The sequence below is a fragment of the Sphaerodactylus townsendi genome, linkage group LG07 (genome assembly GCF_021028975.2).
Source record: "Sphaerodactylus townsendi isolate TG3544 linkage group LG07, MPM_Stown_v2.3, whole genome shotgun sequence".
Classification (NCBI taxonomy): domain Eukaryota; kingdom Metazoa; phylum Chordata; class Lepidosauria; order Squamata; family Sphaerodactylidae; genus Sphaerodactylus; species Sphaerodactylus townsendi.
In genome coordinates, this window is record NC_059431.1 from 35,479,610 (window position 1) to 35,507,448 (window position 27,839).

Consider the following 27,839-nt stretch of genomic DNA (forward strand, 5'->3'; position numbering starts at 1 on the left):
AGATTTTGTGGTAGAGTCTGAGGACGATAAAGTTTGGAGATGGAAGAGATCTCAGTCAAATATAATGCTACAAAGCAGTTTTTTCTCCAGGGAGACAAATCTCTGTCTGGAGTTCAGTGGTAATTCTGGGAGATCGCCAGGAGGCTGGCAGCTAAGCCTGGCAGCAGCTTCTGGGTAACTTGATACAGTCTGACTCGTATGACTCAGCAAGGCCTGGCTGCTTTCTTCTGTTCATAGAATCATAGAGTTGGAAGAGACCACAAGGACCATCAAGTCCAACTCCGTGCTATACAGGAACACACAATCAAAGCACTCTCGACATATGTTCATCCAACCTCTGTTTAAAAACCTCCAAAGAAGGAGACACCACCACTCTTCAAGACAGTGAGTTCCATCGTTGAACAGCCCTTACTGTCAGGAAGTTCTTCCTAATGTTTAGGTGGAATCTCTTTTCCTGCACCTTGAATCTGTTACTTCTTGTCCTAGTCTCTGAAGCAGCAGAAAACAAGCTTGCTCCCTCTTTGACATGACATCCCTTCAAATATTTAAACATGGCTGTCATGTCCCCCCTTAACCTTCTCCAGACTAAACATCCTCAGCTCCCCAAGTCTCTCTTTGTAGGGCATGGATTCCAGACCTTTTGCCATTTTGGTTGCCCTCCTCTGGAAGCGCTCCAGCTTGTCAATATCCTTGAATTGCGGTGCCCAGAACTGAACACAGTACTCTAGGTGAGGTCTGACCAATGTAGAGTATAGTGGTACAATCACATTCATTCATTCATTCATTCATTCATTCATTCATTCATTCATTCATTCATTCATTTATTTCCCACCCTTCCCAATAGGGGTCACGGCAGCAAACATCATATAAAACAATTAAAACAATACAACAACGCATTTATTAAAACTTTAAACATCAAAAACTCTAAAACAATAAAAGATGGCGATAAAACCCCGTAATAATAATAAGGCACCCAAGGGAGGTCATGATGTTCCAATCAGGCAAGATATAAAAGCCTAGCGGAAGAGCTCAGTCTTACAGGCCCTGTGGAACTCACCAATGTCCCACAGGGCCCTGATTTCAGTTGGAAGCTCGTTCCACCAGGTACGCGCCAGGGCCCTAGTAGTGGCCAGCTGGACCTGTCTAAGACTGGGAACCTCCAATAAATTCCCCCCTGATGAGTGGGGGGGGGGGTCTGGAGGGGCAATATGGGGAGAGGCGGTCCCGCAGGTATGATCTATACTCTTATTGATGCATCCCAGAATTGCATTGGCTTTCTTGGCTGCCATATCACACTGCTGACTCATGTTCAGTTTGCAGTCTACTAAGACTCTCAGATCCCTTTCACATGTAGTGTAGTCAAGCCAGGTGTCACCCATCCTATATCTGTGCATTTCATTTTTTCTGCCAAAGTGTACAATCTTACAATGTAGAATATATTTGCTAGTAACCACCTTATAAAAGCCAATGTTGTACAGCAGTTAGAGTTTCAAAATAGGGTCTTGGAGTCCCGGGTGGAAGCTCACTAGGTGATTTGTGGGTATTCAAATATTTTCAGCCTAACCTACCTCACAAAGTTGTTGTGTGGATAAAAGAGAGGATAAGAGAATAATGGAAACTGCTTTGGTCTCCACTGTGGAGAAGGGTGGGGTATAAATGAATACTACATATAGCTGAAGACGGAAGGTAGACTGAGGGTAGGCTGGTGAATGGTGGCAAAGGAGAAACTGAGATAGGGAAAGGGAAGAGACTATGGAGTTGCCAGGAAGAGCAAAATAAAAAATAGTGTAGGGAGCAAGATACAGGGGGAAATGAGGTGCCACCCCACAAGTTGTTGAGGGATCCCTACCATGCAACTAGGCCTGGCCAAGTGGCTGCTGTGAAGGGGTAAGGAAAAGCTAGAGACAGAGGAGCAGATAAAGGTAGGTTTGCTGAAATGTGAGAAGAAGAGAAGGAAGCAGGAAAAGGGGACAATTTATGGGGCTTTCAGGAAAGAGGAAATAGTGGGGGAAGAGGAGATTCCTTGTGCAAGTATTTGCAATTTCCTGCTTGTAGATATTAAATTTTGAAGGGGCTCATATGTGAGAAAATGATCCCTTGGATACCCTGGTCCGGGATCTTTTAGGTTATTACAGTGGAATCCTAAGCAGAATTACACTCTTTTAAGCCTGTTGATTTCAGTAAACCTGAAAAGATGTAATTTTGCCTAGGATTGTATGGTTGTGATCCAACATGGACCCTCTTAAGGGATTTATGACTTTGTTTTACTGGGTTTTGTTACATTCCATAATAGTTCTTGATATTCTAGAATCATTTTATAGCTACTGGTATAACAAGACTGTAAAAGATTTGCCATGCATCATTGTTTGTCTTAGTTGGTTGATAAGATTTTTTTTTAAGGAAATGACCTTTGATATAGCAGGCATTTTCCTCCAGTGAAGGGAGTGGGTTCCTGTTACCTCACAGGTTCTTTAATACTGATACTGGTAAGTTGCTTTAGTTAGCAGAGTGCTGATTTTCCCCCCCGAAGTTTGGAAAAAATGGAGACGGAATCCTTTCTGCTAGGTAAAATCAGTGGGGCTGCTTGCAGTGTTAAACATATTCTTGAAAAAGCAGACACCCTCCAAGTTACCCTGAAACCAGAGCCCAGTATAGAAGAGAGCAAGATTTGCAGTACTTCTGCTGAACAATATGAAGAAAATCTTACTTTGTAAGTATCGTAGTTTGTAAAATTTCTTCCTTTCCCTCCTACTTTTTATTCAGCTGAGAGCCGTACTGATTTATTTCAAGCTGTGAATAATACGTGAATTAACTAACCTAGACTTTCCCAGTGTATATGTTGTAAACTGTGTCATATTGTGCACTGAAAGATAAGTACTCTGCATGATTTACCAAAGCCCGTGTGCAAGATATTTAAGTATATGTTGACCAGTGCATCATAATGCTCCTTAGTACAGACTAAATGAATTTACTTTTTCTCTGTAAGGTATTGCTTATATTAGAGACCCCAAATAATATGGTGCTTTAAAAAATGTTTTGTTTTTAAAATTGTAAAGTGAAAAAATGCCACTGTGGTTGTGGCTGGTATCTTTCATTACTTCCCTAGTTAATAACAATATTTATGGAGGAAAAATACATCTCAGAGCCAAACTTAAGAGATAATAGACATGAGTAGATGAGCCTCTTGTGTGTGGTAGTATTTGCTCTAAACACATTAATGAAGGGTGTGCGGATATAGACTGTGTTGTGCTCAAATTGACCAGTGATTTAGAAACTGTGCCACTCATTTTGAGTACTGCGAATGTAACAGGACAAGTTTCTTAAGCAACTATCCTATGACACATGGCAAATTGCTCTTAAAATTTGGGAAAGGGGTGCTTTCACAGTGAATTGTTGATGGACTAAGAAATTAGTTGATGACCAAAAAAAGAATGACATTTTATGAAAATCTTTTGTATCTGAAGTAACTGGATTCCATCGGGGTTAGTTAAGTGGAACTATACTATAATCTGACAGAAGGTTTTCTTTTATTACTATCATGAAGCTTCTGCAACTGGGGTTGATAATCTTTTCTTAGTTATTTTTTCTCATGATGTTCTTTCTTTGTTAATATGGTGTTTAAGTGTTTAGCAGTGTATCTGAACATTTATTGTAGCTGCTGTTAAATACTAGTTATTTTAACAATTTTATGTTAACAGAAAGAGAAAAGGATTTCCATGTACTATTTCTTGTAAGCAACCTTGAACCAGATAAGGAACAGTAATTGACTACAATTAATTGTCTGTCCTGCCCAATCTCAATATTTTGTTAGTGAGACACTGAGACGCATTATTTGGTTCTCTCTGAACTTTCATTTGGAAATATTGTAAAAATCAACCAGTATTTGTCTATAATTTATTTATGTGGAATATTTTTATGCTGCCTAGAAACTTGCTTGGGGTCTGTACCGTCAGTGTGTTAACGGTTTTGTGCATCTTAAGCGTTAAATTTATATAGTAATATTTTGTAAAAACATAGAAAAATCAAAGTTTAGAAAGAAGCAGCTCTGATATGTATATTATATGCAAGATGTAATACTGGACCCAATAACCTTGTATTACATTCTCAAACTTCTAAATATGTGTACTTCTTAACACTGATTTCTTTTCCTGGGTGTTTCAGATCCCAGCATTTTAATTTCCAGTATTCTCCTTTGTATTGTTGAAGGCTTTCACGGCCAAAATCACTGGGGTGTTGTGTGGTTTCCGGGCTGTATGGCCATGTTCTGCATCTGTGGCTGGCATCTTCAGAGGATCTGAAGATGCCAGCCATAGATGCAGGCGAAACATCAGAAGAAAATTCTACTAGAACGCAGCTATACAGCCTGGAAACCACACAACACCCCATTCTCCTTTTGTCTTCACACATATATTAAAACTGATATGAAATCTGAAATTATGAACTGTATGTGAACACTTATTTTGGTTTCATCATTATTTTGCAATCTCCTCTTTTTTATAGAAATGAAGATTTGAAGCAAATGTTGGAAAGCAGCAAAGATTCTTCAAAACTAGATGCTATGAAGAGGATAGTTGAGGTATGTCGATCAGTATTTTTATGCATATAATTGACTGAATATGAGCTTTTTGCCTCATAAATGTATACATAATTTAATCTTTCCAGGTTTAGCGCTAAAATATTTTTAAAAGCTAATTACTGGGTAAAATATACCTTTTAGTTTATGTGAATATTCACTACTGCTAAATAGTGTGAAGTAAATACTTTGTAAGTATCATAAGTGATAGACTTTCTTTTGTTTGTACTCTATGTAAAAATTTTGTTCAAGAGGCAAGGAACACAGTGTGCTGGATATAGCCTTATATTGCCTTAATTGCCTTGGTGCTGGATGTAATGAATTCAGATGATTCATGTTGACTGAGCTTCTGTGACTTTTCAAAGTCATTTTTCCTACCCTTTTGTCCATTAGAGACTGATTGGTATTAGAATTCTGGACTTTACAATTTGCTGGGATCCAGACACTACTTAGGTGTGCTGCAGAGGCACCAAAAGAGCAGACACCTCCATTCTCTACTGCCATATAACAAACTGCTTCTGGAACTCCCCTAGGTTTCGTAACTATTTTGCATGTGGCGTGAGGTGCTACAATGAAAAATCCTAAATTCCTACATATTCTTTCTACATGAAGCTAGTTGTGTTGCTCCTTGCACCTTTGTTGTAGTAGATTATTGACTGGTTTAAGTCAGTATGACCTGTGCTTGGTGGCTTCACTAGTTACCTGTTTGCTTCTGGGCACAATTCAAGGTACTGGTTGCTGCCTTTAAAGCCCTTCATAGAATAGAATAGAATAGAATAGAATAGAATAGAATAGAATAGAATAGAATAGAATAGAATAGAATCTTTATTGGCCAAGTGTGATTGGACACACAAGGAATTTGTCTCCGGTGCATATGCTCTCAGTGTACATAAAAGAAAAATACATTTGTCAAGAATCATAAGGTACAACACTTAATGATTGTCATATAGGTCTAGTAAGCAATCAGGAAACAATCAATAGTAACGAAACCATAAAATGTAAAATCATAAAATAAAATGAAATAAAATGAAATAAAATGTAATGTTTTCATGGCCTGGAACTCATACATGTAATGGGCCACCTTTTTTCATATGATCCCACATGCTGACTATAGTCATGGGCAAACTAAGTCATGTATCAGACCACTTCAGCGATTCTTTCCCCCATTCCAGACAGATATAATGCAGAAAAGGGACAGGACTGTGTTGGTCCCTGTCTCAATCAAATCCAGCCTTACATTGTGGACCCGTCCAGTCAATCTGAGCAAGGGCAAGGTTTACTACATAGTAGAGTTCCTCCAGATGCTAGCCTTTCAGATTGAGGAACGGAATTAAATTAAGTACCAACTCAAGGTCGATGGTTGGCGACAGAAGCCACCCTTCCAATAAACATCTTAGAAATTAGAGCAGTTGTTTTGGCCCTTTTTGCACTTCAAAACACAAATTTCTGGAAGATGCCACCTTGTGAGGATGGGCACCATATGTGCCAACATGTATATGAACAATTGGGAGGTCCATGTCCTCCAAATTGCACACAGAAGTTTTGAGGATACTCACCTGGGTGGACTCCAATCTTAGCTTTGATCTGGACTGAACACATCAAGGGCATGTTGAGCATGAATGCAGATTTGCTGAGTAGTAATCTGTTGATAAGGGTTAGTGGTCATTGAAGAGAAATCTGTTTGACCTAATATGATCAAGGATGGGACTTCCAATCCTGGACCTCTTCACAGAAACCAACCACTAACTGAACAGATTCTTCTCGGGTTTCTACAGTCCAAAGATGGAAGCAACGGATGCTCTGAGAGCCACGTGGTCCAGGGATTGTTATATGCCTTTCCTCCAATTCCAGTACTTCACAAACTGCTGAGGAAGGTCTGGGAGATGAGGACCCAAGTAATCATTGTGGCCCCATATTGGCCCAGGCATCCATGGTTCTTCACCCTTTAGGAGATGTTTGGAGCTTGACCTGCAGCAATTCCTGAAGACTGAATAGTCCTCTGAGGTTACTTCCACCATCTTAGCTTCCTGCAGACCCTCCACAGTTTGCATTGACAATGTCACGTGGAAGGCGTTTGACTGCTGGGCAGCCAGGAAGGAAGTGGACTTCTCCACACCATATTATCAGCCACCCTTGGAGCCAATCAGTGAGATTCTACTTTGTTGGTTTAGGATGAAGATTGCAGTTCTGGTGGGCATCACGTCTGCTCAATGGGTCTCCGCATTTACGTCTCTATCAGAACTGGTTTTTGCACATTTTATAAAAACAAAGTTGTACTGTGGGCAGACACCACCTTCAAGCCCAAGATGGCCTCCAGCTTCCATACTAGCCAGGAAATCAACCTTCTGCTCAACCCTGTCCATCCCAAGGAAATCTCTGGCATCACTTGGATGTCAGGAGGGCAGTCAAAACATTTATCATGAGAACGCAAGAAAAACTGATTCTGTTTATCTCCATCATCCCTGCTAATGTGGACAAACAGATGTCGGTGGTAGCACTGCGTTCTACCTTCAAAAAAAGCATCACAGAGGCTTACAAGGCACAGTGTTTGGAGATTCCCCAGAGCATTATGGAACACTCTGTTAAGAGCTCAGCTACACATGGTCGAGTTTGTCCACCTTTATTCGGTATTACAAACTGTACACCTTTAATTCTGCAGAAGTAGCCTTCAACCCAAAGGTGCTACAATACTTGCTGGATACATGATTGTTGATCCAACCACATTGGGTACATTGCTTTGGGAGGTCCTATGCAAGATGTCCTCTTGCTCCATCAGGAGAACGGACTGTTGGATACTCGTCATGAATGGGCCTTCTTCTATGGGGACAGGAGAACATCTTGACCCTCCCTGGCCATCGTGATCATCTATCTGTATACTGAAGTGGACATTAAAGTTAAACTTAATACTATATTGCGATCTTACCCTTTGCTTTCTGTTCTTATCTATCTATCATATGTTCTTCTCCCCTAAATTGTCATTGTGGGATGGTTCCTTCAGTTAGTTACTCAGTTTTTCAGTTATGGACTCTAGGTGATAGTGAGGACTGCTTCTGGAAAGATCTAACATGGGTGATTTCCACTAGTGGAGCAAAAGAAAATTTAGTTCCTACCTCCCTAAAAGAAGGGGTGGGAATTACCCATGCAAGATGTCCTCCTGTTCCCGTAGGAGAAGGACCATTCTTGGTGAGTATCCAGTTGTTTGTTCCGCCAGGTTTTCGTCATGTCAGTTTACGTAGATTGAGTAATTATACCACTACCACTGGAGAACCAGCATGGTGTAGTGGTTAAGAGCAGATGCACTCTAATTTGGAGGACTGGGTTTGATTCCTCACTCTGCCACTTGACCTGTGGAAGCTTATCTGGTGAACTAGATTAGCTTGTGCACTCCAACACATGCCAGCTGGGTGACCTTGGGCTAGTCACAGTTCTTCAGAACTCTCTTAGCCCCACTTACCAAACAGGGTGTTTGTTGTGAGGGGGAAAGGGAAAGGAGTTTGTAAGCCCTTTGAGTCTCCTTATAGGAAAGAAAGGGGGGATATAAATCCAACTCTTCTTCTTCTACTTACAAAGGGTAATTTTAGAATGTTTGGTTCTATGATAGCCAAGGTTATGCTGTGTTGAGCACTGCAACAGGTTAGCAAAGGAACTTGCATATTCAGATGTGTCTGTCTATTCTATCAGAATATGGCTGGATATGTTTAACATTCTAGCTGTTTAAAGCTGCTAAATTAAAATGATACCTTAGTCTTTGAAAGACCCATTATGTTCTCTTTGGTTAATGAGCCATGAACAAAAGAGGATTTACACTGATCATTATGACTTAATGAGACAAAATACATTTTAAAAAGATCCTAATTACATATTTACATGGTACACTGCTGCTATTATGGTTGGTCAGTTAAATAATGCAAGATACATGCATAGTTCCTTGATAACATTTTAAAGCTAGTAATCTTTTAAAGTTTACTGTCATAACATAAAATGTTTTATATAAAAAGCCTCTGAAATATTTACCAGTATTTCTAAAACCTTTAATCTAGTTGATTCCCCAGATCCCTTAATCTAATTGATCCTGAACGATTCGTACTGAATTAATGGTTTCTTGATATTGACCGTGTGGGGCCTTGTGAGCACTGTAGTACCTGCCATTACTTTCTGCTGGTGCCCACCACACTTTTCAAGTTAGTGGGACTGTTATGCCCTCATGCAAATGAATAGGTTTTCCATAGTTACAATAGCAGCTGCAGCCACTGGAGGACGAAGACTGGTACCTGAGATTATGGTTCCATTTCCCGTTTTCTTTTTATTCCCCCTTTCTTTTTCCTCCTCTTACCTCTATTTTCCTTTGTCTCTTTGTCTCATTCTGCAATTCTTTTGCAAAGTGAGAAGGGAGGTACTGTACATGACTGTGCTTCCTGGACAAGCCATTTGGGTTTTGGTTGTACCTCTTGTGGGGTGACACCACTCCCTCTCAGAATTCTAAAGGTACTTGCAAGCTCAGAAATGTTGGGACTCCATGTATTATGCTCTTACATACTAATTATACAAAATTGCTTGTTGGTAACTATTGAGTACTGTTTTTATATTTTAAAATATCAAATGCTGTTCCTTGTTCTTTGTGTTCTCCTTGATAATATTGAAATGAAATATAACTTTTTTGCTCCTGTACACTAAACCATAATTCTTGAAGATATCTTTTTTAAAACAAAAAAGGTATAAACATCTAAACCCAAAGATTTTTTGCGGGTGGGGGAGTAGCACAACATTTTATTGATGCTTCAAAGGGAATTGCTTTAAAGGTGAAGAGGCTTTAAAATTTGCAAATTTAAACACCTTACAACAACATATGGTTCCCTCATGAAGGTACATAGTAAATGTTTTGTTTGAAAATGGCATGTTATAATATGCGCTTTGTTTTTTAAGATGATTGCCAGAGGGAAAAATGCATCAGAATTGTTTCCAGCTGTAGTGAAGAATGTAGCAAGCAAAAATATTGAGGTATGTTAACAAATATGGCCTCTTTTAATTATGTTGTTAAACGTTTCTTTTTGGCTTCTGTCTCCATCCCATTAAATTATTTTGATTTACTATACCTCAATTTCATTTAAACACTTTAGAAGTAATGATGTGCTGAGAGAGGAGATGGTAAGACACTTTTTAGTCCTGTGAAAGGTACTTTGGATATAAGCATCCAAATGATTGTGTGTGGGGAGAACATCCTCTCTCGGTGCTCACACAGATGCTAGCAAGAGTTTTTATTCTGTGCTGTGTTAGTTTTGATAACAGTTCTCATGCTTCCACTTGTGTAAGCTGAAGAGTGTTCTGTGATGAATTTCACTTTTCCTGTGGGAACGCTGCAGTGAGGAGTATAAGACAGCACTTCTGTGAGATGAAGAAAATGGAGCCATCCATCCCTTGTCATAGTATCAGATGGAAAAAAACTGAATCTAACAAAGTGGTAATACTGGCAGAGTAATTGGGAACTGTGGTGGAAGGTATGCAGTGGCTTTTAAATTAATTAATTAGAATATTTCTATGCTGCCTCTTTGGAGTCATGTTCAAGGCAGTTTACAATTAAAAGCAATAAAAAAACCATAGGAGGCACCATTGAGCCCTAGTAAGGTTTTAGGGTTTCAGTCAAAGTTGCAATCAAAGCTTTGCTCACTGCAGCTGTAAAGAGTAGAAGCTCAGCTACAAGATCAGATATGTCTGTAGTTAGATTAGATTTTTCATGTACGTGTAAAACTAGCATGCTGGGAGAAAATTTTAGTATAGCCTAGCAGTCCTCAAATTTATATTGCTTTGAATGCCAGCCATAATTCATTGTTGCTACTAAACGTTACCTCTCCCTTGACATACCAGTAGGTGATAAGGAGTTTGATGTCTAAAATTGAGGTATAGTTTGTTGTTGTTTTTTTAATCCTGTGTAGTTTAGTTTGGATTGTTCTTATTAATGATTTAATTTTTTTATTAGCCCTGTTGACTCCTTATAGTAAAGTTAGGTTGCAGATATTTTAAGATAAACTCAGAAGTGCTCAGAACTATACCCTTTCTCAGGGAAAGTTGGCAATGCTATGCTGCGTGCTGTGGCAGCAGTTCATTACTGCATTGTAAAATAGTGCAGATTCTCTTTTAAGATTAAAGAATGTTACTTATGTGCTGGTTTCGTCAAAACCATTATTGTCTGCAGTGTGGAACATAGCACTTTGATAAAAGAGTATCTATATTGCTTTGGAAAGCTATTAGCAACACTTTCATTTTCTACCAAAAAAGGCAAACTCTATGCTGGGGATAATTAGGAAAGGAATTGATAATAAAACTGCAAAGATTGTCATGCCCTTATATAAAGCAGTGGTGCGACCGCACTTGGAGTACTGGGTCCAGTTCTGGTCGCCGCATCTCAAAAAGGATATTGAGGAGATAGAAAAAGTGCAGAGAAGGGCAACAAGGATGATTGAGGGACTGGAGCACCTTCCCTATGAGGAGAGGCTGCAGCGTTTGGGACTCTTTAGTTTGGAGAGGAGGCGGCTGAGGGGGGATATGATTGAAGTCTACAAAATTATGCATGGGGTAGAAAATGTTGACAGAGAGAAATTTTTCTCTCTTTCTCACAATACTAGAACCAGGGGGCATTCATTGAAAATGCTGGGGGGAAGAATTAGGACTAATAAAAGGAAACACTTCTTCATGCAATGTGTGATTGGTGTTTGGAATATGCTGCCACAGGAGGTGGTGATGGCCACTAACCTGGATAGCTTTAAAAGGGGCTTGGACAGATTTATGGAGGAGAAGTCGATTTATGGCTACCAATCTTGATCCTCCTTGATCTGAGATTGCAAATGCCTTAACAGACCAGGTGCTCGGGAGCAACAGCCGCAGAAGGCCATTGCGTTCACATCCTACATGTGAGTTCCCAAAGGCACCTGGTGGGCCACTGCGAGTAGCAGAGAGCTGGACTAGATGGACTTTGGTCTGATCCAGCTGGCTTGTTCTTATGTTCTTATGTTCTTACCGTTGCGCCCACCATTTTGTTTCCCATGGCAGCATGGGGCCTGGAAAATGGTGGGTGCAAAAGTGTTGCTAATAGCCTTCCAGAGCAACATAGAAACTCTTTTATCAAGGTGCTGTGTTTAGCTCCACAGACAATAATGGTTTTGATGAAGCCGATGGGTAAGTAACATTCTTTAATGCTATAAGAGAATCTCAGGGTGGGAGGACAGGAAAATATGGCGGCTTGATCCACATTGTCCTCTTTCCCTGAGAAAGGGTATAGCAAGCTGCGTTACTTCTGAATATCTGTGAAGTGAAGCATTTGTAGGGATGAATCCTTTGCTGTTCTGCTAGGCTCAGGAAAATGACAAGATTTAAAAGCACGGGTTCTGGCTGTTCCTTTGGGCTCAAGAGAATAATGGGGGCCTTTTTCTGGTAATTACACTTAACTTTTGAAACACTCAGAAGTTGCCACTCTCCGTTCTTCAAAGACTTGTAGAAGTCTTATGTATCTTCTATTTTGCCTTCAAAAGGTTAAAGAAAGCCATAGCGTTGTAGTTGATAGAGTATTGGTCTGGGATGAGGGAGACCCAGATTTGACTCTTGACTCTACCATGACTTCTTGCTGGGTAGTCTTGGCCTGGGCTCACACTCCCAGGCTAACCTGCCTCATGGGCCAAGACTACTCAACAAGCTGCCATGGTAGAATCAAGAGTCAAATCTCTTGACTCTACCATGGGGATGGGAGAATGATGTAAGCCACTTTAGGCCTCCACTGGGGAGACAAGTGGGTTATAAATAAAGTAAGTTAACAATATGCTTTCTGGTGAGTGTACTTGTAGACTCCTGAATTTTAATTAAATGCTGAATTTTAATACATGTGAGATTTTGAACAAGGTAGTATTCAGACATTCAGTCTCGCGCTTGCAGTCTAATCTGGTACAGTCTATGAACCGCTAAATCATGGAAATTGATGTTATGTATTTTCACCTAAGCCATTAAACTAGTTCAGTGCTATAACTGTAATGGTTCATTATACCATGGCATTTTAAAATAACATCCTTTGTTTGACTGGATCAGAGCCATCTATCAGTATCCTATTTACTGTGAGGACTGTTTTCATTTATTACATTCACATCATGTTCTTACTCTGAAGTATGCAGAGTAGTTTACCTATGGTTCCGTGACAATCTGCCATTCAACTTACAAGGCCATAAACTTTCAGACCATGTTCTAGTGGCTGTGATGTTTTCTGTTTAAATGAAAAAAATTTAGTGGGTGTACTGATATTCAAGGCTTCAGACTGAATTCCATTCTGGTTATTAGGGCTGACTATGGCTCAGGGCTTGCCAGTGGCATTTGGATGTTGTCCAATGACCTTTTAAGCTTACTCCTATGTATTCTGACAACATAGTACCAGAATATAGATTTGGGTTGTAGTCTTTCTATTGTATGAGTGATGTTCCTAATTAGAATTCCATTAAAGTAACATTCACACATAAACCATGTCACAGGGGGGAAGAATTTTTGCCATCAAAACCAGTGAAGGGCAATTTGTTACAGCATCTAGTAATATTCATTTTATCGGTGCATGCTGCTGTAGGTTTAGTTATATGCCACGTACCAAAAGATGCAGAAAAGTAACCTAGAAAGCAGTTGGTGGTGTAGAACAGAAATAATCAAAGGTTTAGTCAATAACTCATGAAGTTTGGTATACTTGTATTGATAAACTAATTAAACAGATCTTCCTGTGTTCCTCACGTCTAATGTGGCCCTGTTATTATTCGTTTTAAAGGGAGGAGTGCTGTAACATGGAATGAAGGTAAATGATAAAAGAACGGCACAGTCACGAAGTCCAAGTACTCCTGCCTCTAGTCTCAGAGTGGTTTCAAGAAAAGGAGGCTTTCTCTGCACACCTGCAGTCATTCACTATACAGGCCTCTTGTTGTCAATGTTGATTGCTGCTTGTTCATAGTAGAACAACAAATAATTTAGTGCTTCATAACCTTCTGTGATTTAATATCTTGCTTTTTGGCAGAACAGGCAGAAAAATCTTTCTTCAGATAGTGACAGTAATTACCGCACAGCTGTAGTTAAGGTCTTTCAGACACTCTATTATAAACCCTTATGGTCAGTTTATATCTCAGAACATTTTTTTTTCTGTGCTTAGTTTCACATATATAGGCTTTGTTTAAAGCTTAACTGAAGCATAATTTCTTAAGCCAAAGAGAGGTCAAGTTGGCTGATTTATAATATGTATAAAATTATTTGAGAGGTTTATATTTGTGAACATTGGTTGCATTGTTTTCAAGGCAGATCTAATTTTCTTTTTATCTTGGGCAATCACAGTCATTTATGCATTAGGAAATTGGGAACCATGAATGCGTTAGCAAAATGTGTAAATCTGTTGTCCCAGGGGGTCTAGAATTATTGTTCCTCATGCCTATGACTCATCAAAAATATACAGGTTATCAATATGTATTGGGACTAGGTTTGGAATGTTAAATTTTACAAGGGCTTTTTTGGGTAAATTCTGATCCATTCCGACTTGAATATTAATAAACATCTTTCTCTTTTTTAGATTAAAAAACTAGTGTATGTTTATCTGATGCGCTATGCGGAGGAGCAGCAAGACCTGGCTCTGCTATCAATTAGCACCTTTCAGCGTGCTTTGAAAGTGAGTAAATATGAAATTAGCAATGCTTTCTCTGTTGAGAAAACTCAGCAATGAAGGAATAAGAGGGGAAGTCCTCCTATGGATTAAAAACTGGTTGAGGAACAGGAAACAAAGGGTGGGTATAAATGGGAAATTCTCACAATGGAGAGATGTCGGGAGTGGTGTCCCCCAAGGATCCGTTTTGGGACCAGTGCTCTTTAACTTATTCATAAATGACCTGGAAGTAGGGGTGGGTAGTGTGGTGGCCAAGTTTGCAGATGATACCAAATTATGTAGGGTGGTAAGAACCACAAAGGATTGCGAAGAGCTCCAAGCGGACCTTGATAAATTAGGTGAGTGGGCTAAGAAATGGCAAATGCAGTTCAATGTAGCAAAATGTAAAGTGATGCACATAGGGGCAAAAAATCCAAACTTCACATACATGCTACAGGGGTCAGTGCTATCAGTCACAGACCAGGAAAGGGATTTGGGCGTCTTAGTGGATAGTTCCATGGGGATGTCAACTCAATGCATGGCAGCTGTGAAAAAGGCAAACTCTATGCTGGGGATAATTAGGAAAGGAGTTGATAATAAAACGGCAAAGATTGTCTTGCCCTTATATAAAGCAGTGGTGCGACCGCACTTGGAGTACTGTGTTCAGTTCTGGTCGCCACATCTCAAAAAGGATATCGAAGAGATAGAAAAAGTGCAGAGAAGGGCAACGAGGATGATTGAAGGATTGGAGCACCTTCCTTATGAGGAGAGGCTGCAGCGTTTGGGACTCTTTAGTTTGGAGAGGAGACGTCTGAGGGGGGATATGATTGAAGTCTATAAAATTATGCATGGGGTAGAGAATGTTGATAGAGAGAAATTTTTCTCTCTTTCTCACAATACTAGAACCAGGGGGCATTCATTGAAAATGCTGGGGGGAAGAATTAGGACTAATAAAAGGAAACACTTCTTCACGCAACGTGTGATTGGTGTTTGGAATATGCTGCCACAGGAGGTGGTGATGGCCACTAACCTGGATAGCTTTAAAAGGGGCTTGGACAGATTTATGGAGGAGAAGTCAATCTATGGCTACCAATCTTGATCCTCCTTGATCTCAGATTGCAAATGCCTTAGCAGACCAGGTGCTCAGGAGCAGCAGCAGCAGAAGGCCATTGCTTTCACCTCCTGCATGTGAGCTCCCAAAGGCACCTGGTGGGCCACTGCGAGTAGCAGAATGCTGGACTAGATGGACTCTGGTCTGATCCAGCAAGCTAGTTCTTATGTTATGTTCTTTCTGAAGATTGTTGGTACAAAAGAAGGGTTTTGGCCACTTGTAAAATTCATTTACCAACTAATTTAAGGATGAGCAGAAGAGTCTGGACTGTCTTAAGTCCACCACATTGGGCAGGCCAAACCGCACAGAAGTTTGCCGTACCACACAGCACTGCATGCAGTTCTGGAGGCCTCACTTCAAAATGGATGTGGACAAAGTGGAGCAGGTACAGAGGAGAGCAACAAGAATAATCAGGGACCTGGAATCCAAGTCCTATGAGGAAATACTGATGGACTTGGGAATGAATGTTCAGTTTGGACAAGTTTGCTCTCTTAAAGAGGGGACAAGTTTGCTCTACTTTATTTGAACAGAGGAGGGCATGCAGCTGTTCTGTTGGCTGAAGATGATAGGATTTACAGTAATGGGTTTAAATTAAGGACAGAAAGGTACTGGCTGGATATGAATATTTTTCTTGCAGTAAGAGTTGTTCAGTAGTGGAATCAGCTGCTTAAGGAGGTGGTGACCTCTCCTCCCCCCCCCCCCCTCATTAGCAGTCTTCAAGTGGTGGTTGGGTGAACACTTCTTAGAGTTGCTTTAGGAAGATCCTGAATTGAACAGGGGTTTGAGTAGATGTCCTGTATGGCCCACTCCAACTGTATGATTGTAAATCAGTGTGGTGATCCTGGTCTGCTTTACATTATTAATACCTTTTTACAATGCTGAAAATATCTTTTTGGGGGGCCAGCAAAGGTGTCATTTACTGGATATTTGTATATGTGCTGTTTCCTTTGTTTAATCTTGACTGTCATACTCCTGGAGCAGGTTTGTCTATTCTGTTGAGTCTGCCTGTCCTCCTGAGATGCTTGATTTAAATGTTAATCAGTTTGTTACTTTGCAGAGGTATGATTACTCAGCTCAGGTGAATAATGTCATTCATAATTGACTCAAGGACTTGGAAATGTTGAAGTATGATTTTTTTTAAAACCAAGATGAGACATTTTACATTTTCAAACAGTTGGAGTTGGTAGTACATGCTTTGTGTTTCTCACTATATTTTATACCAGAACAATAATATATAGTTTGGATAGAGAAGCTCCAAGTTGAGGATAGCTTATACGTTATGCATTCATTCATCTTAAAGTCTTTATAGTGGATTGAACAGTAGACTGTTGAAGACAGGTAAGCTCTGTCCTGAAGCTGGCCTGATCTTGTAAGATCTCAAAAGCTAAGTAGGATCAACCCTGGCAAGTATTTGGATGGCCGATCTTCAAGGAATACCAGGCTCATGAAGTGAAGACAGACAATGGCAAATAGTCTCTAATGTTTCTTGACTTGATGGCAAAAAAAAAAAAAAGCCCTGAACTCTGTCCTTGGTACATACAGTCAATCAGTGAAAAATTAACATACGTAATTCCTGTGATACTGTTGCATCCTACTTTTGGCTTCTATTTCTTCATTACAAGCTACTTTTATTTTATTGGGAAAGGATGTTAGTTTTGTGTACACTTTTTATGTCATATTGTGTGGATTGCCTGGAAATGTGTTCTCTTGAAAACTGCTTCACGCCAGATTAGCAAGAAGAACATAGAATCTTAGCTGTGGCAGATAGGGTGGCTCCAGGCCATGAAGCATTTGTTTTGTTTTGGTGGAGTCCAGATGACTCAAACTACTTCATGGAACAAGTTACACCAGAATTTCTTCCTGCTATGACTTGCTGGACTCAGCCTGTTATTTCTCGGAGATACCATGTGCACTTAATTGGGAGTCAGCACCACTGAACGTAGTGGAACTTCCTTTGAATAAGCCTTAATGTGGTTGGGCTGCATCTTACTGTATTAGCTCAAACTGGGTGCTGTGCTCCTGGACAAACACAAATAGGGAATTTGACAGTTCAGAAACAGATAAAACCATTAAGATCTCCCAGGTGCTTTAAGTACAGTAACACTTGCTCAGTTGTACTTCAGTGGAGCAAAGCCAAGGGTTTCAATTTAAGCTGTTGTGGTCAGTCAGAGTATTTTTTTCTCCAAATAATTTTTATTTTATCAGAAAAGAACTACAGGAAAAGAAAAGAAAGTTAAAAGAATATAAATCAAGTATACAAGAAAAAGCATAGAGATAAAGAAAAGGAAAAAAATGAAGATAAGGAAAGACTCAAGGAGAAAAGCAAAAAGAAAAGAGGGTTGCTGATTCTAAGATCTCTACTGCTCACTCACACTGGATTTTTAAAGACCTAGGGTCTAAAATCCAAATTCTTCTAGTCCACCTGTCAAATTTAAGGCCCCAGTATCTGAAGAAGCTAAGAAAAACTTGCTCTACAGCCAGCAGAACAGCCCCAATCAGCAACGCGTAGTCTGGGAGCACTCAGAATCTCAACCAAAGTGAAATGCCACTTCACCGGCAGCCCTGGTCGGTCAGAGTACTAATTGTTGTTAAACTGTGCCACATACTGATAGAAAGAATATCTTAGTCTGTCACTGTGTGAAAGATGAGGACCACCTACTGTAGTTGCACAACACCTTTCACAATGGGTGTAAATTCTTTCTGAATGTTTTCAGTCTGTCTTTTGACTTTAAATATTTCTGATGGTTTATATCCCAGTTGATAAATTCTGGCAGTACAGCACAATATCTGTGAGTATATTTATTGCAGTAGATACTTCGGGGGCTTTCTTCAATCAGGGTACAAATTCAAAAATAAAACAAATCATGTATGCCTTCTCTGTGTAGCGTTAACAATATGTATTTTCGACGAGTACTACTATTTCATTTTCATTTTAGGATCCTAATCAGTTAATCCGTGCCAGCGCTTTGAGAGTCTTATCCAGTATCAGAGTTCCTATTATTGTTCCGATTATGATGCTTGCAATCAAAGAAGCATCAGCTGATTTATCTCCTTATGTTAGGAAAAATGCCGCCCATGCAATTCAAAAGCTTTACAGGTAAGCTCTCTTCAGTCATGAATATGGAAGAGATGTATTTAATGATCAATAGAGTGTGCTATAATGAAGTTTAGCTACAGCTTATGATAACTGCCTTCTGCTAATGGGCATAAAGTCAGCAAGCCGACTTTGACTAAAAGGTCTGTTTTAACCTCTTACTTAAGTTTAGCCTTTTAGCCTGGGAAAGACTGAAAGGTTGAATAGACTATATGCAAAGTATTGCCTTAATTTTATCAAGGTTATTATTCAGGCAGCTGGTTCTACAGCTTGACAAGTGGAATCCACAGCTTGACAAAATATTAGATTATATGAAATAAGATTTAAAAACAAAATTGTGTGACTAAGATTCAAAGGGCTGCAGCACAGAGACATAATTGTTTCTGTGTGGTCCTCTTGCAACTACTTGTTCCCTCCCTACAAGCCGTTCCTGAAAATCAAATCAAAGTAATCATGTTTCTGTTCTCCTTTTCTGTTCATCCATGTAGATATTTTAGTTTTTCTTAAACTAAAATGTCCTAAATACAGCTGTAAAATGTCCTAAATACAGAATCTTGTAAAACAAAAGGATTTGATTCTTTATTTCATTGTCCCTTAGTCTTGATCCTGAGCAAAAGGAAATGTTAATTGAAGTGATAGAGAAACTTCTGAAAGACAAGAGCACAGTAAGTAATAAAAATTGCTATAGCTAATTTTGTCATTTTCATTAGTGAAGGCCATTGCTGAAAAATATCTGTTGTCTGAATATTTTGGAGAAAGAAAAACTTCAAATTAGCTTTAAAGAAGAAGTGAGGATAGATCAAAATGTGTGGCACATCTGTGTTGAAAAAAATTATCCCAAATAAAACCTGTCAGCATGTATTTTATTTTGGCAACCACAGAGTGTTCAGAATAAAACAAAGGTGAGATTGCTACTCAGTTGGAGAAACAAGATTGTCATTGTAGTTGGAAAATTCTATTACCAATAGCTGAGTTATTCTTTCAGGGTTTTTTTAAAAAAAATATTATTTATTATTAAATTTAGTATACTGCCCACCCCCAAAAGGCTTTAAGACTCTGCCCCGTCCAAAGGGTTTATGGCAGAAACATAGCTATACTTTTGAAACCTAGTTATTACTCTAAAACATTACTTACACCCTTCCGCCACTGCAATCTCCCGGTTTCTCATTATTTTTTAGAAAGTTGTTCATGTAGCTACTGAGAATTGTTCTGATATTTTGCATAGGTTGCTTGATCACAAGGGCTTTTTCAGTCTTTGAAATTGGTTACTTTGCTTACGTAGTTCCTCTGCTAAATAAGGAGCGGCAACAATATTTGTTTATAGATCTATATCTGACTTTTTCTACCTTGCAAGATATTCAAGGACGTTTACAGTATAGCTAATACATATCTTAATTTTTAAAAATCTTGTCATTAAATACCCATAAACTGAAAACCAGTAATCTAAAACATGCCATGCTAATACCAGATATTTCTGGAGAATGGTGGGAAATGGGTATTCATCTCTCCCATTGGTTTGGGTGGGAAACTCCACTGTGCTCTTGAGGAACAAGATGCCTTTTTGGTGCTTCTGAGATCTCTAGAAGCACTTGTGGATTTCCACTGTGTGCCTCACAGAAGACATCAGATAATAATGGTTTAAGGTAATTGCAGCCCTCATTTACCAGGAGTTGTCCTCCTAGGTTCTGTGCTAAATGTGACTTCCACATACACTTGAGTCACTGCCTTATGTGAAGTGCATGCTTCATGTTAACTCTTGTTATTTTTGAAGGCACGCATGATTATTGTCAGATGTCAGTCTGTGAGAAGAAAGTGTATGTTGTTCCTTAATTTGACTTAGTGAAAGCCACCATTGTTTCAACTATAAGGCTCAAAGAAATATTTCGGTCCTAGATTTATTACAGGTTAAGAGTGCATAGCCTCCTCATGTTCAGTGTGACAAGCTGCCAGTTTGTGGAGAATCATGGTTCTGGACTGTGTTATATTTCATTTCTATAAATTTACATAGGGAAAAAGTCTTTAGATACTAGTTGTGGTAGTGCAAAAGAAACAAAGATATCTCATTGCTTCTTTTCCTGTAGATTTTAGGTTCATTGATGCTCAAAGGACTTTTGAGGTCTCCAGCTGTGGGTGTAAACACATCTTTCTTCTGAAACAAATTGAGTGCCCATGTGCCCTATGAAAACTAGATAGGATTATCTGTAGCAGCTGACTCTTGGGAGGTCAAATAATTTGCTTGTTAAAAATGAGCTGAAGAAATGGTGATGGCTTTGTGATGAGATTACTGATGTGTTCTCAACTAGAATATTGCCCTGGGGAAAATGGAGTAAAGTAAGGTGCATTCTTTAACATATTTAGCAGATTTGCTAGAAGTAACATGTGTTGAGATTGAAAATCTGTAGGTAACCTAATGCTTTCCAAAGTTATTGATTCAACGTTGGTAAAAAGCTTTACTGTTGTGGAGAAAAAAAACTGAGTTTGTGCAGATGCTGTATTGTGATAGATCTATTATCCAGCTATTAGAAGATAAATGACTGATCTTTACCAGCTTCCATGCTTCCAGAAAATTGAAATAAGAAGGGGAATATCATTTGGGCTGTATGATTAGGGCAGGTGGGATGGCCATTAATTTAAGAGAAGGAAATGTTGGCAGCATAGGCCAACTTGCACCATATTATCAATCAAACCTCGATACACTTCTTGTGATGACCCAGCACTCTCAGGTTTTTGCAGCGTTAATTAGAATTCATGACAAAATAGATGCAAGGAAACGTTTTGTACCCTTCATAATTTTATAGAAAATTTATTGTTATTAGAGGAACCATTTGCTTAGTGTGATTTTTTTCATTACCAGCTTGTCAACTAGCATAGATAATCTGGAGAAAATATGAACTCCATAGATTGGGTGTCACTTTTGTTGATGGTTCATGTAGTTTACCTTGGAGCGCAGCTAATGGCTGAAGTTCATAGCAACAGCACAGAAAAACGTGGCAACGCGTGAAAGACAAATGAACCATGTTTATTGCTTTAATATAAAAAATACATAAATGGAAATCTGTATTTGAATTTGATGAGCTTATTGCTAGTTTTATAGGAATGATTTATTTTTTCTTGCACAAAAAACCTACTATTTAATTTTCACCTGACTGTCACAGACACTGTTTTGTAAACTAGTCTTTTTTTTCAAGTTGTGATTGGATCATTTTGTTTTGCTTCTCAATGTTTTATGAAATACTGAATATTTAATAAACTAAGATGATCAGCTGTTCTTCAGATATTCAGATATAGAGTAGAATGTTACTGTAGTAACAATTGTTCAGGAATTTTCTTTGAGACTTTCTATATCTTTGGGAAAAGATAAAATCCTTTTCCCCCCTCATTTTTCTCTGTGAATTATTTATTATTTTATAGAATCAGATATTCTCCTGAAAAAAATGATAGAGCTCAGTTTCCATGTTATGTTTAGCACAAAATGCATTTTAATCCATAAGGTGGGCGCACTTTAGACTGAAACCCTGTTATGTGATTAAATGAGTTAGAAAGACATCGGTTTTAGTTTAAATACATTGCAGATTTTAAAGGAAAATGACAAGTGCTTTGTGTAAAAACCAACCAAAGCCCTTCAAAACTGTTCACAGCTGTTTACAAATTAAAAATTGAATTTTGTCTCTCTTCTGTTTTTTTTTTTACTTCTGTCTGCCTTCCTTCTAGTGTCAAGAATGTATGGAGAACTTCATCTTCATTTTTCATTGGCAATATTGAAAGTGGTGGCTTTTGTCTAATTGCTGTTTTTTATTTATAGGCAAGCTTGTAAGTTTCTTAGCACAGTTTCAAGTTTTAGGTAATGTGAAAGTTAAGTTGATTATTGTCAAAGGCTTTCATGGCCGGATTCAACTGGTTGTGGTGGGATTTCTGGACTGTGTGGCCGTGGTCTGTTGGATCTTGTTCCTAATGTTTCGCCTGCATCTGTGGCTGGCATCTTCAGAGGTTTATCACAGAGGGAAGTCTGTTGCACAGACTTCCCTCTGTGATAACCTCTGGATGCCAGTCATAGATGCAGGCAAAACGTTAGGAGCAAGATCCACCAAACCGCGGCCACACAGCCCAGAAAACCCACCACAATAAGTTGATTATCTTCAAATGAGGAATAGCCACTTTTGCTCTTCTTTTCCTTAACCTTTCCTGGACAGCACAAAACTTTTAATGAATTGTTTTGGGAACAGTGTGTCTTCATGAAGATCCTGGCTTTTAAAAAAAGTAGTGATAGCAAACTATTTTTATGGGGTAAACATTTAATGTTTGTTATTTAAATTTAAGTTTTTAAAATCTTCCTGTTGTGGTCTGATGGCCTGATTTATGGCTGTGATAACTAAAGGTAGAGAACATTATCAGCAGGTGTAGCAAGTCTCAGTAGTTGAAGTGAGATTTAAAAAAAAATACAAGTGATGCAATAGAAACAAATGGAAGTGTAATGCATTTTCTTTAGTCCTTTACAAATAATCAATTCTTCCTTTGTGGAATGAGTTGTATACATGCTGGGACCAGCAGGTACCAGTACATAGCAGGGCTGGAGACAATAAATGCAACGTCACGTTTATAGTTATTGGTAATTTATAAAATCCCCACAGAACTTGAAACTTGTTTAGCATAATAGCAATACTATATTCGGAGCAGTTTTCTTTCAGTTGTAATGGGTGCATACTAATAAACCAAATGTCAACCAAAAATAGGGGGAAAATTCTAACATATGAATATAATCATATTTAATATTTTTTTTTCCAAAAGTGCCATTTCAATAAATTGTATTTCTATTTAATTGCTTACTTTAAATCATTGGGGAAATTTTAGAGGTTGAAATGCAGATCCTCAGTGCTCCTGCTAGAATGTGACATTAATTTGCTGCCAGAAAGCTGCTTCACTTGCATGCTTAACTGCATACATATCAGTTGCTTCATATAGAAGCCTCAGCATAGTAGTTGTTTTGTTTAGCATGTGGCTTGAATCAAAACAAATTTTAATTAAAGCAGTTAGAGAAGAGATAATAGGTAACACAGAATGACAAGTGGTGATGGTTTGTAAAAGATAGCTGACAAGCAGCTGGATGCAGTATTTTCACAAGCTCTTGTCTGTAGTGCAGAACACTTAAATAGGCATCGCAGACATACAGCAACAAAAAAAATATCCAAAGGTCTGAAATATTGAGGAATCCAGGACTTGTTCTTGAATGTTCAAGAAGATTCCCACATGTATGTTTAATTAATCTCTGAGAATTCTAAAAAGTTGGGTAACATGGGGAAGGGGAATATTTCTTTGTCCTGTCTAAGCAAAATACAGTGAAATTGGTAAAACATGGTTGCCAGTAAAATAAGGTTTCTGGTTCAAATTTAATTTCAGCCACAAACTCAGAGAGCTTTATATGGATTACCTTTTCCCCACTGAGGGTAATACTACAGATCTACCTTGCATGATATTGTAGGCACAGAGTTACCCCGCGGTAACAGTATTATGTGAAAAGTTATGAAAGTTCTCTCTAAATGGTGGTGGTATTGTAGAACACTTCTTTTAAGGAGAAGTTAAGTTTTAAGTAGTTTTGTATATTTTCAGAGAATGTCACTATGCCTAGTACTCAGGTAGCCCCATGCAAGAGCTACCCAAGAGCGCCAAGCCACAGCCGCCCACAAAGAGGTTTTCCAGCAGTGAGGGGAGGCTTGAAAAGAAAAATTGTCCCTACTACTGGGAAGCCTCTATGGGGCTCACTAGACTTACACTAGCCAGAAGCGCAGCTTAAATCAGAGGCCCAGTCTGCCAGTGTAACGCTGTGAGTGGTTGGAAGGGAGCTGACTAAAGCCAGCTCCTCCCCATTCACACCCCTGCCCCCCTGCTATGCCGGTAGCTGGGATACTGGTCCACCACCATTTCTCAGTGTCGCTGTCATATACAGGGGAATTTCTTCTCCCCTGGGGTAGATGTCCCAAGGAGGGTAAATCTGCTGGCACAACTGCTCGTTGCTTCCACTGGTGGATTTGCCCCCCACCCCGGATGGGAATCTATGTTTGTCTTCTGTGGTAAATTATTGCTATATTTTGTGTGTAACAGCCACTGGTAATAATCATCATCAACCATTGTACTCTGTCTCACCAAAAGGTCTCAGGAGGTTTTGAATTCATCCACCACTACTTCCTAGACCTCCTTCCTTTAGAATACTCCCTTCTGGTCCTAGTGTCTTTGTCCTCCTGGTCCAACACTGAGCCAGGCCTTCTGGACAGTAGTGGCAAGCCATCACTCTCCTGCTGGTCCTGGCAAAAGCATTGTCATTCCTCTCCTCCCCCTGGCCCATCAAACCGGGCCTGACTGCCTTCCGCCCAACTCATCATTCACTCCACAGACATATCTTGGCCGCCCACCCTCTGCCTCACTTGTCCACCACCTCACTTGCTCACCTGTCGCCTTGTTCTTCCGCCTGCCACCTCAATAGCAGTGGCGTCATGGTTAAGAGCAGGTGTATTCTAATCTGGAGAAACCGGATTTAATTCCCCGCTCTGCCACCTGAGCTGTGGAGGCTTATCTGGGGAATTGAGATTAGTCTGTGCACTCCCACACACGCCAGCTGGGTGACCTTGGGCTAGTCACAGCTTTTCGGAGTTCTCTCAGCCCCACCTACCTCACAGGGTGTTTGTTGTGAGAGGGGAAGGGCAAGGAGATTGTAAGCCCCTTTGAGTCTCCTACAGGAGAGAAAGGGGGGATATAAATCCAAACTCTTCTTCTCTCTCACCAACTCTCTCTCTCTCCTTCCTCCCTCCTTGTTCTCCTGCCTGCTATAACCTTTCTGAACTATTTTCTATTTTGCACTTCTGCCACACCACTAGCGTCCACACTTTTCTGTGAGACAGAGTATAGTGATAATCAAAGTGTTTCTTTGTCAAATGTTATCATTCTCTGTGCATCTACTTATGGCTACTCCGTGTCCCCCCCTCCCTCCCTCTGTTGGAGAAGAGGCCTGAAGGGATGTGTTGTTACATAGGACTCAACATATTGTCAGTCTAGGAGTGACCATAACTTTGTTCTAGTGAAAGGACTTGGCTCACTTGGAAACCAGTATCTAAAAAGCATTTGTACAAGCAGGCTAAATTAAGTCACGGCCATGCATAAAGACAGTGTGTGTGTGTGTGGGGGGGGGGGGGGTTACTACAGCTGTATTTCTCTCTGTGAAGTGAATTCATAGTATCTCCCTTTCTGAGTCTGTTATTTTGATCAGATCTGTACTAAACGTACCTTTACTGATCCTTGTGTTTTTGAATTGTTCTCTAGCTTGTTGCAGGAAGTGTTGTGATGGCATTTGAGGAGGTCTGCCCAGACAGAATAGATTTGATTCATAAGAATTACCGAAAACTGTGTAATCTATTGATTGATGTGGAGGAATGGGGACAAGTTGTCATTATCCATATGCTGACCCGATATGCACGTACTCAGTTTGTGAGCCCTTGGAAAGAGGTAAGCTGTTTTCCTTCAAAAACGAAAGTTTTTAAATATTTTTCTTCTTGATTACATTAAAATATCAAGAGAACAGAGGATATGAAAGTAGGCAGCTTCCACTACAGGATATGAAAGTAGGAAAGTAGAAAGTAGAAAGCTGCCACTACAGCTAAAAGAAATACCACCACCACCACCACCCCAAAAAAAACCTTGATACCTTCTGTTGTATTACCTTTTCTGACTTTTTAGGTAGTGCAAAACATTTTGCCTAGACAGAATCTCAAAAGCTGCTGTTAAAGTGCTTTCTTTAAATGACATCTTTTGAATTGCTTACAGAATGTCTGATGGCAGTACCAAGTATTGACTATCAGTAGATGTAGAAAGTGAAGGAAAAGAAATGGAGAAATTGGCAAGGAGCTGTAGCATAATGAGGCTGGGGGCTGAAAGAGTGGAGAAGGATATGGGGGATGATCTTTCTTCTTCAAGGCATACCAATACAGCATAACAGGTTATTAGCTAGTGAGTACATGAGAAAGAACTTGGCTCACCTTGTTTGTTAAAACAAGTTCACCCCTGCTTGTAAATCTGCATTGTATTCTCCTGTTTCTGGGATGTATGATGTTTAAGATTACACTGTGTTAAATGGGTATTTCATTTTGAATTCTTGATATTTGCAAATTTGATACTGTAAAATAAAAGGAAAGGAAAAGTATCGTAGCAATATCAATTTTTCTGTTACATCAGCTCAATAATAGATAATATCTCCAGACGTCCAGAGTAGTATGGCAGTAAACAAAAATAGGCTGTTTTTCCACATTATCCTGAATGCTGAGAGTTTTTAACCTCAACCCAGAACAAAACAAAATAGACCCTACAGTGTAATCTTTCAAAATGTGGTGGCTTTGTTTCCAGGATTCTGGATGAGTAATAAGTGGATGAGTAGAATCAGGAATTGGCTTTAGCCTTTCAGTCTCTGAGGTAGGAGGGCATCAAGCTTGAGTGATTCCTACCTCTTCCTTCAGAGAGCCAGGAACTACGGTAATTCTGACTACTATTTGTAGCATGAGTTACCCTTTCTCAGTTGCTTTCCTGCCTCAGATGAGGAGAGAAGTGTGACGGATTGTGCTTTTAAATGGTTAATTTTAAAAGGTGCAGTTCCCTGGCCAAGCATCTGTATGTGGTTCCCCTTTACTATAAGAAGATGCTTCAAGTACCTCTGGTCGACGGCCCAGTGGCATCACTCCAGTCTGGAGGCCTTGTAAATAAAGATGGAGAAGGCAACGTCAAAAACACCATGGATGGAATGACAGATGTGGCCCTTCGCAAAGCTCACAAATGGATCTCCATGGTGATGAAGACTCCTTCTGCAACAGTAGCCAGAGCCATGATTGTTTGGCTCAAATGTGTTCTCGAGCTGCTACCACCAGAGGACCATGCTATTCGAGACGGCATTGAATGCCTAATGGCAGGAGCATCCTTCCTGGCAGAGTCCACCTTAGATGCCCTGGTCCTAGCTTCTTGATCAATGGCATCTTCTGTTGTCACGAGACGCAATATTGGCTGTGGCCCTGGCAAGCCGATCTACACTCCAAGATGGTCGTGGCAGGCTACAGTTTCCAAGGGGGCATTCTATTTGGATTGGAACTCGACCAAGTTCTCATTGAGTCCAAAGACAAGAAGAAATCTATGCCCAAGTCCGTCTGCCCAGACAGACCTTAATCATTCTCCAGACCTACCTTCAGGTCACCTAGAAATTTCCCAAGAAATACTAGGGGCGGCAGGCGACCTTGGAACCAACAGGATTCCTTTCGCAGATGAGGAAATTTTCGTGCCCCCGGTCAAACCGACAAGTTTCCCAAAGGAGATAAAAATACCAGACTATGGCCCCTTCCACACAAGCAAAATAATGCATTTTCAAACCACTTTCACAACTGTTTGCAAGTGGATT

The 27,839-nt window shown here is 39.7% G+C and overlaps 1 protein-coding gene across 2 annotated transcripts in view; it reads left to right on the top strand.

Annotated features, from left to right (window-relative positions):
- AP3B1 (adaptor related protein complex 3 subunit beta 1) overlaps window positions 1–27,839 on the top strand; it is a 177,500-nt gene that overhangs the window by 13,981 nt on the left and 135,680 nt on the right. For both annotated transcript variants that reach the window (XM_048503414.1, XM_048503413.1), the window contains exons 2-7: window positions 4,501–4,576; window positions 9,497–9,571; window positions 14,145–14,240; window positions 18,261–18,421; window positions 19,017–19,083; window positions 25,727–25,909. In XM_048503414.1, coding sequence (XP_048359371.1) covers window positions 4,501–4,576; window positions 9,497–9,571; window positions 14,145–14,240; window positions 18,261–18,421; window positions 19,017–19,083; window positions 25,727–25,909 — 658 coding nt within the window. The remainder of the gene's footprint in view (window positions 1–4,500; window positions 4,577–9,496; window positions 9,572–14,144; window positions 14,241–18,260; window positions 18,422–19,016; window positions 19,084–25,726; window positions 25,910–27,839) is intronic.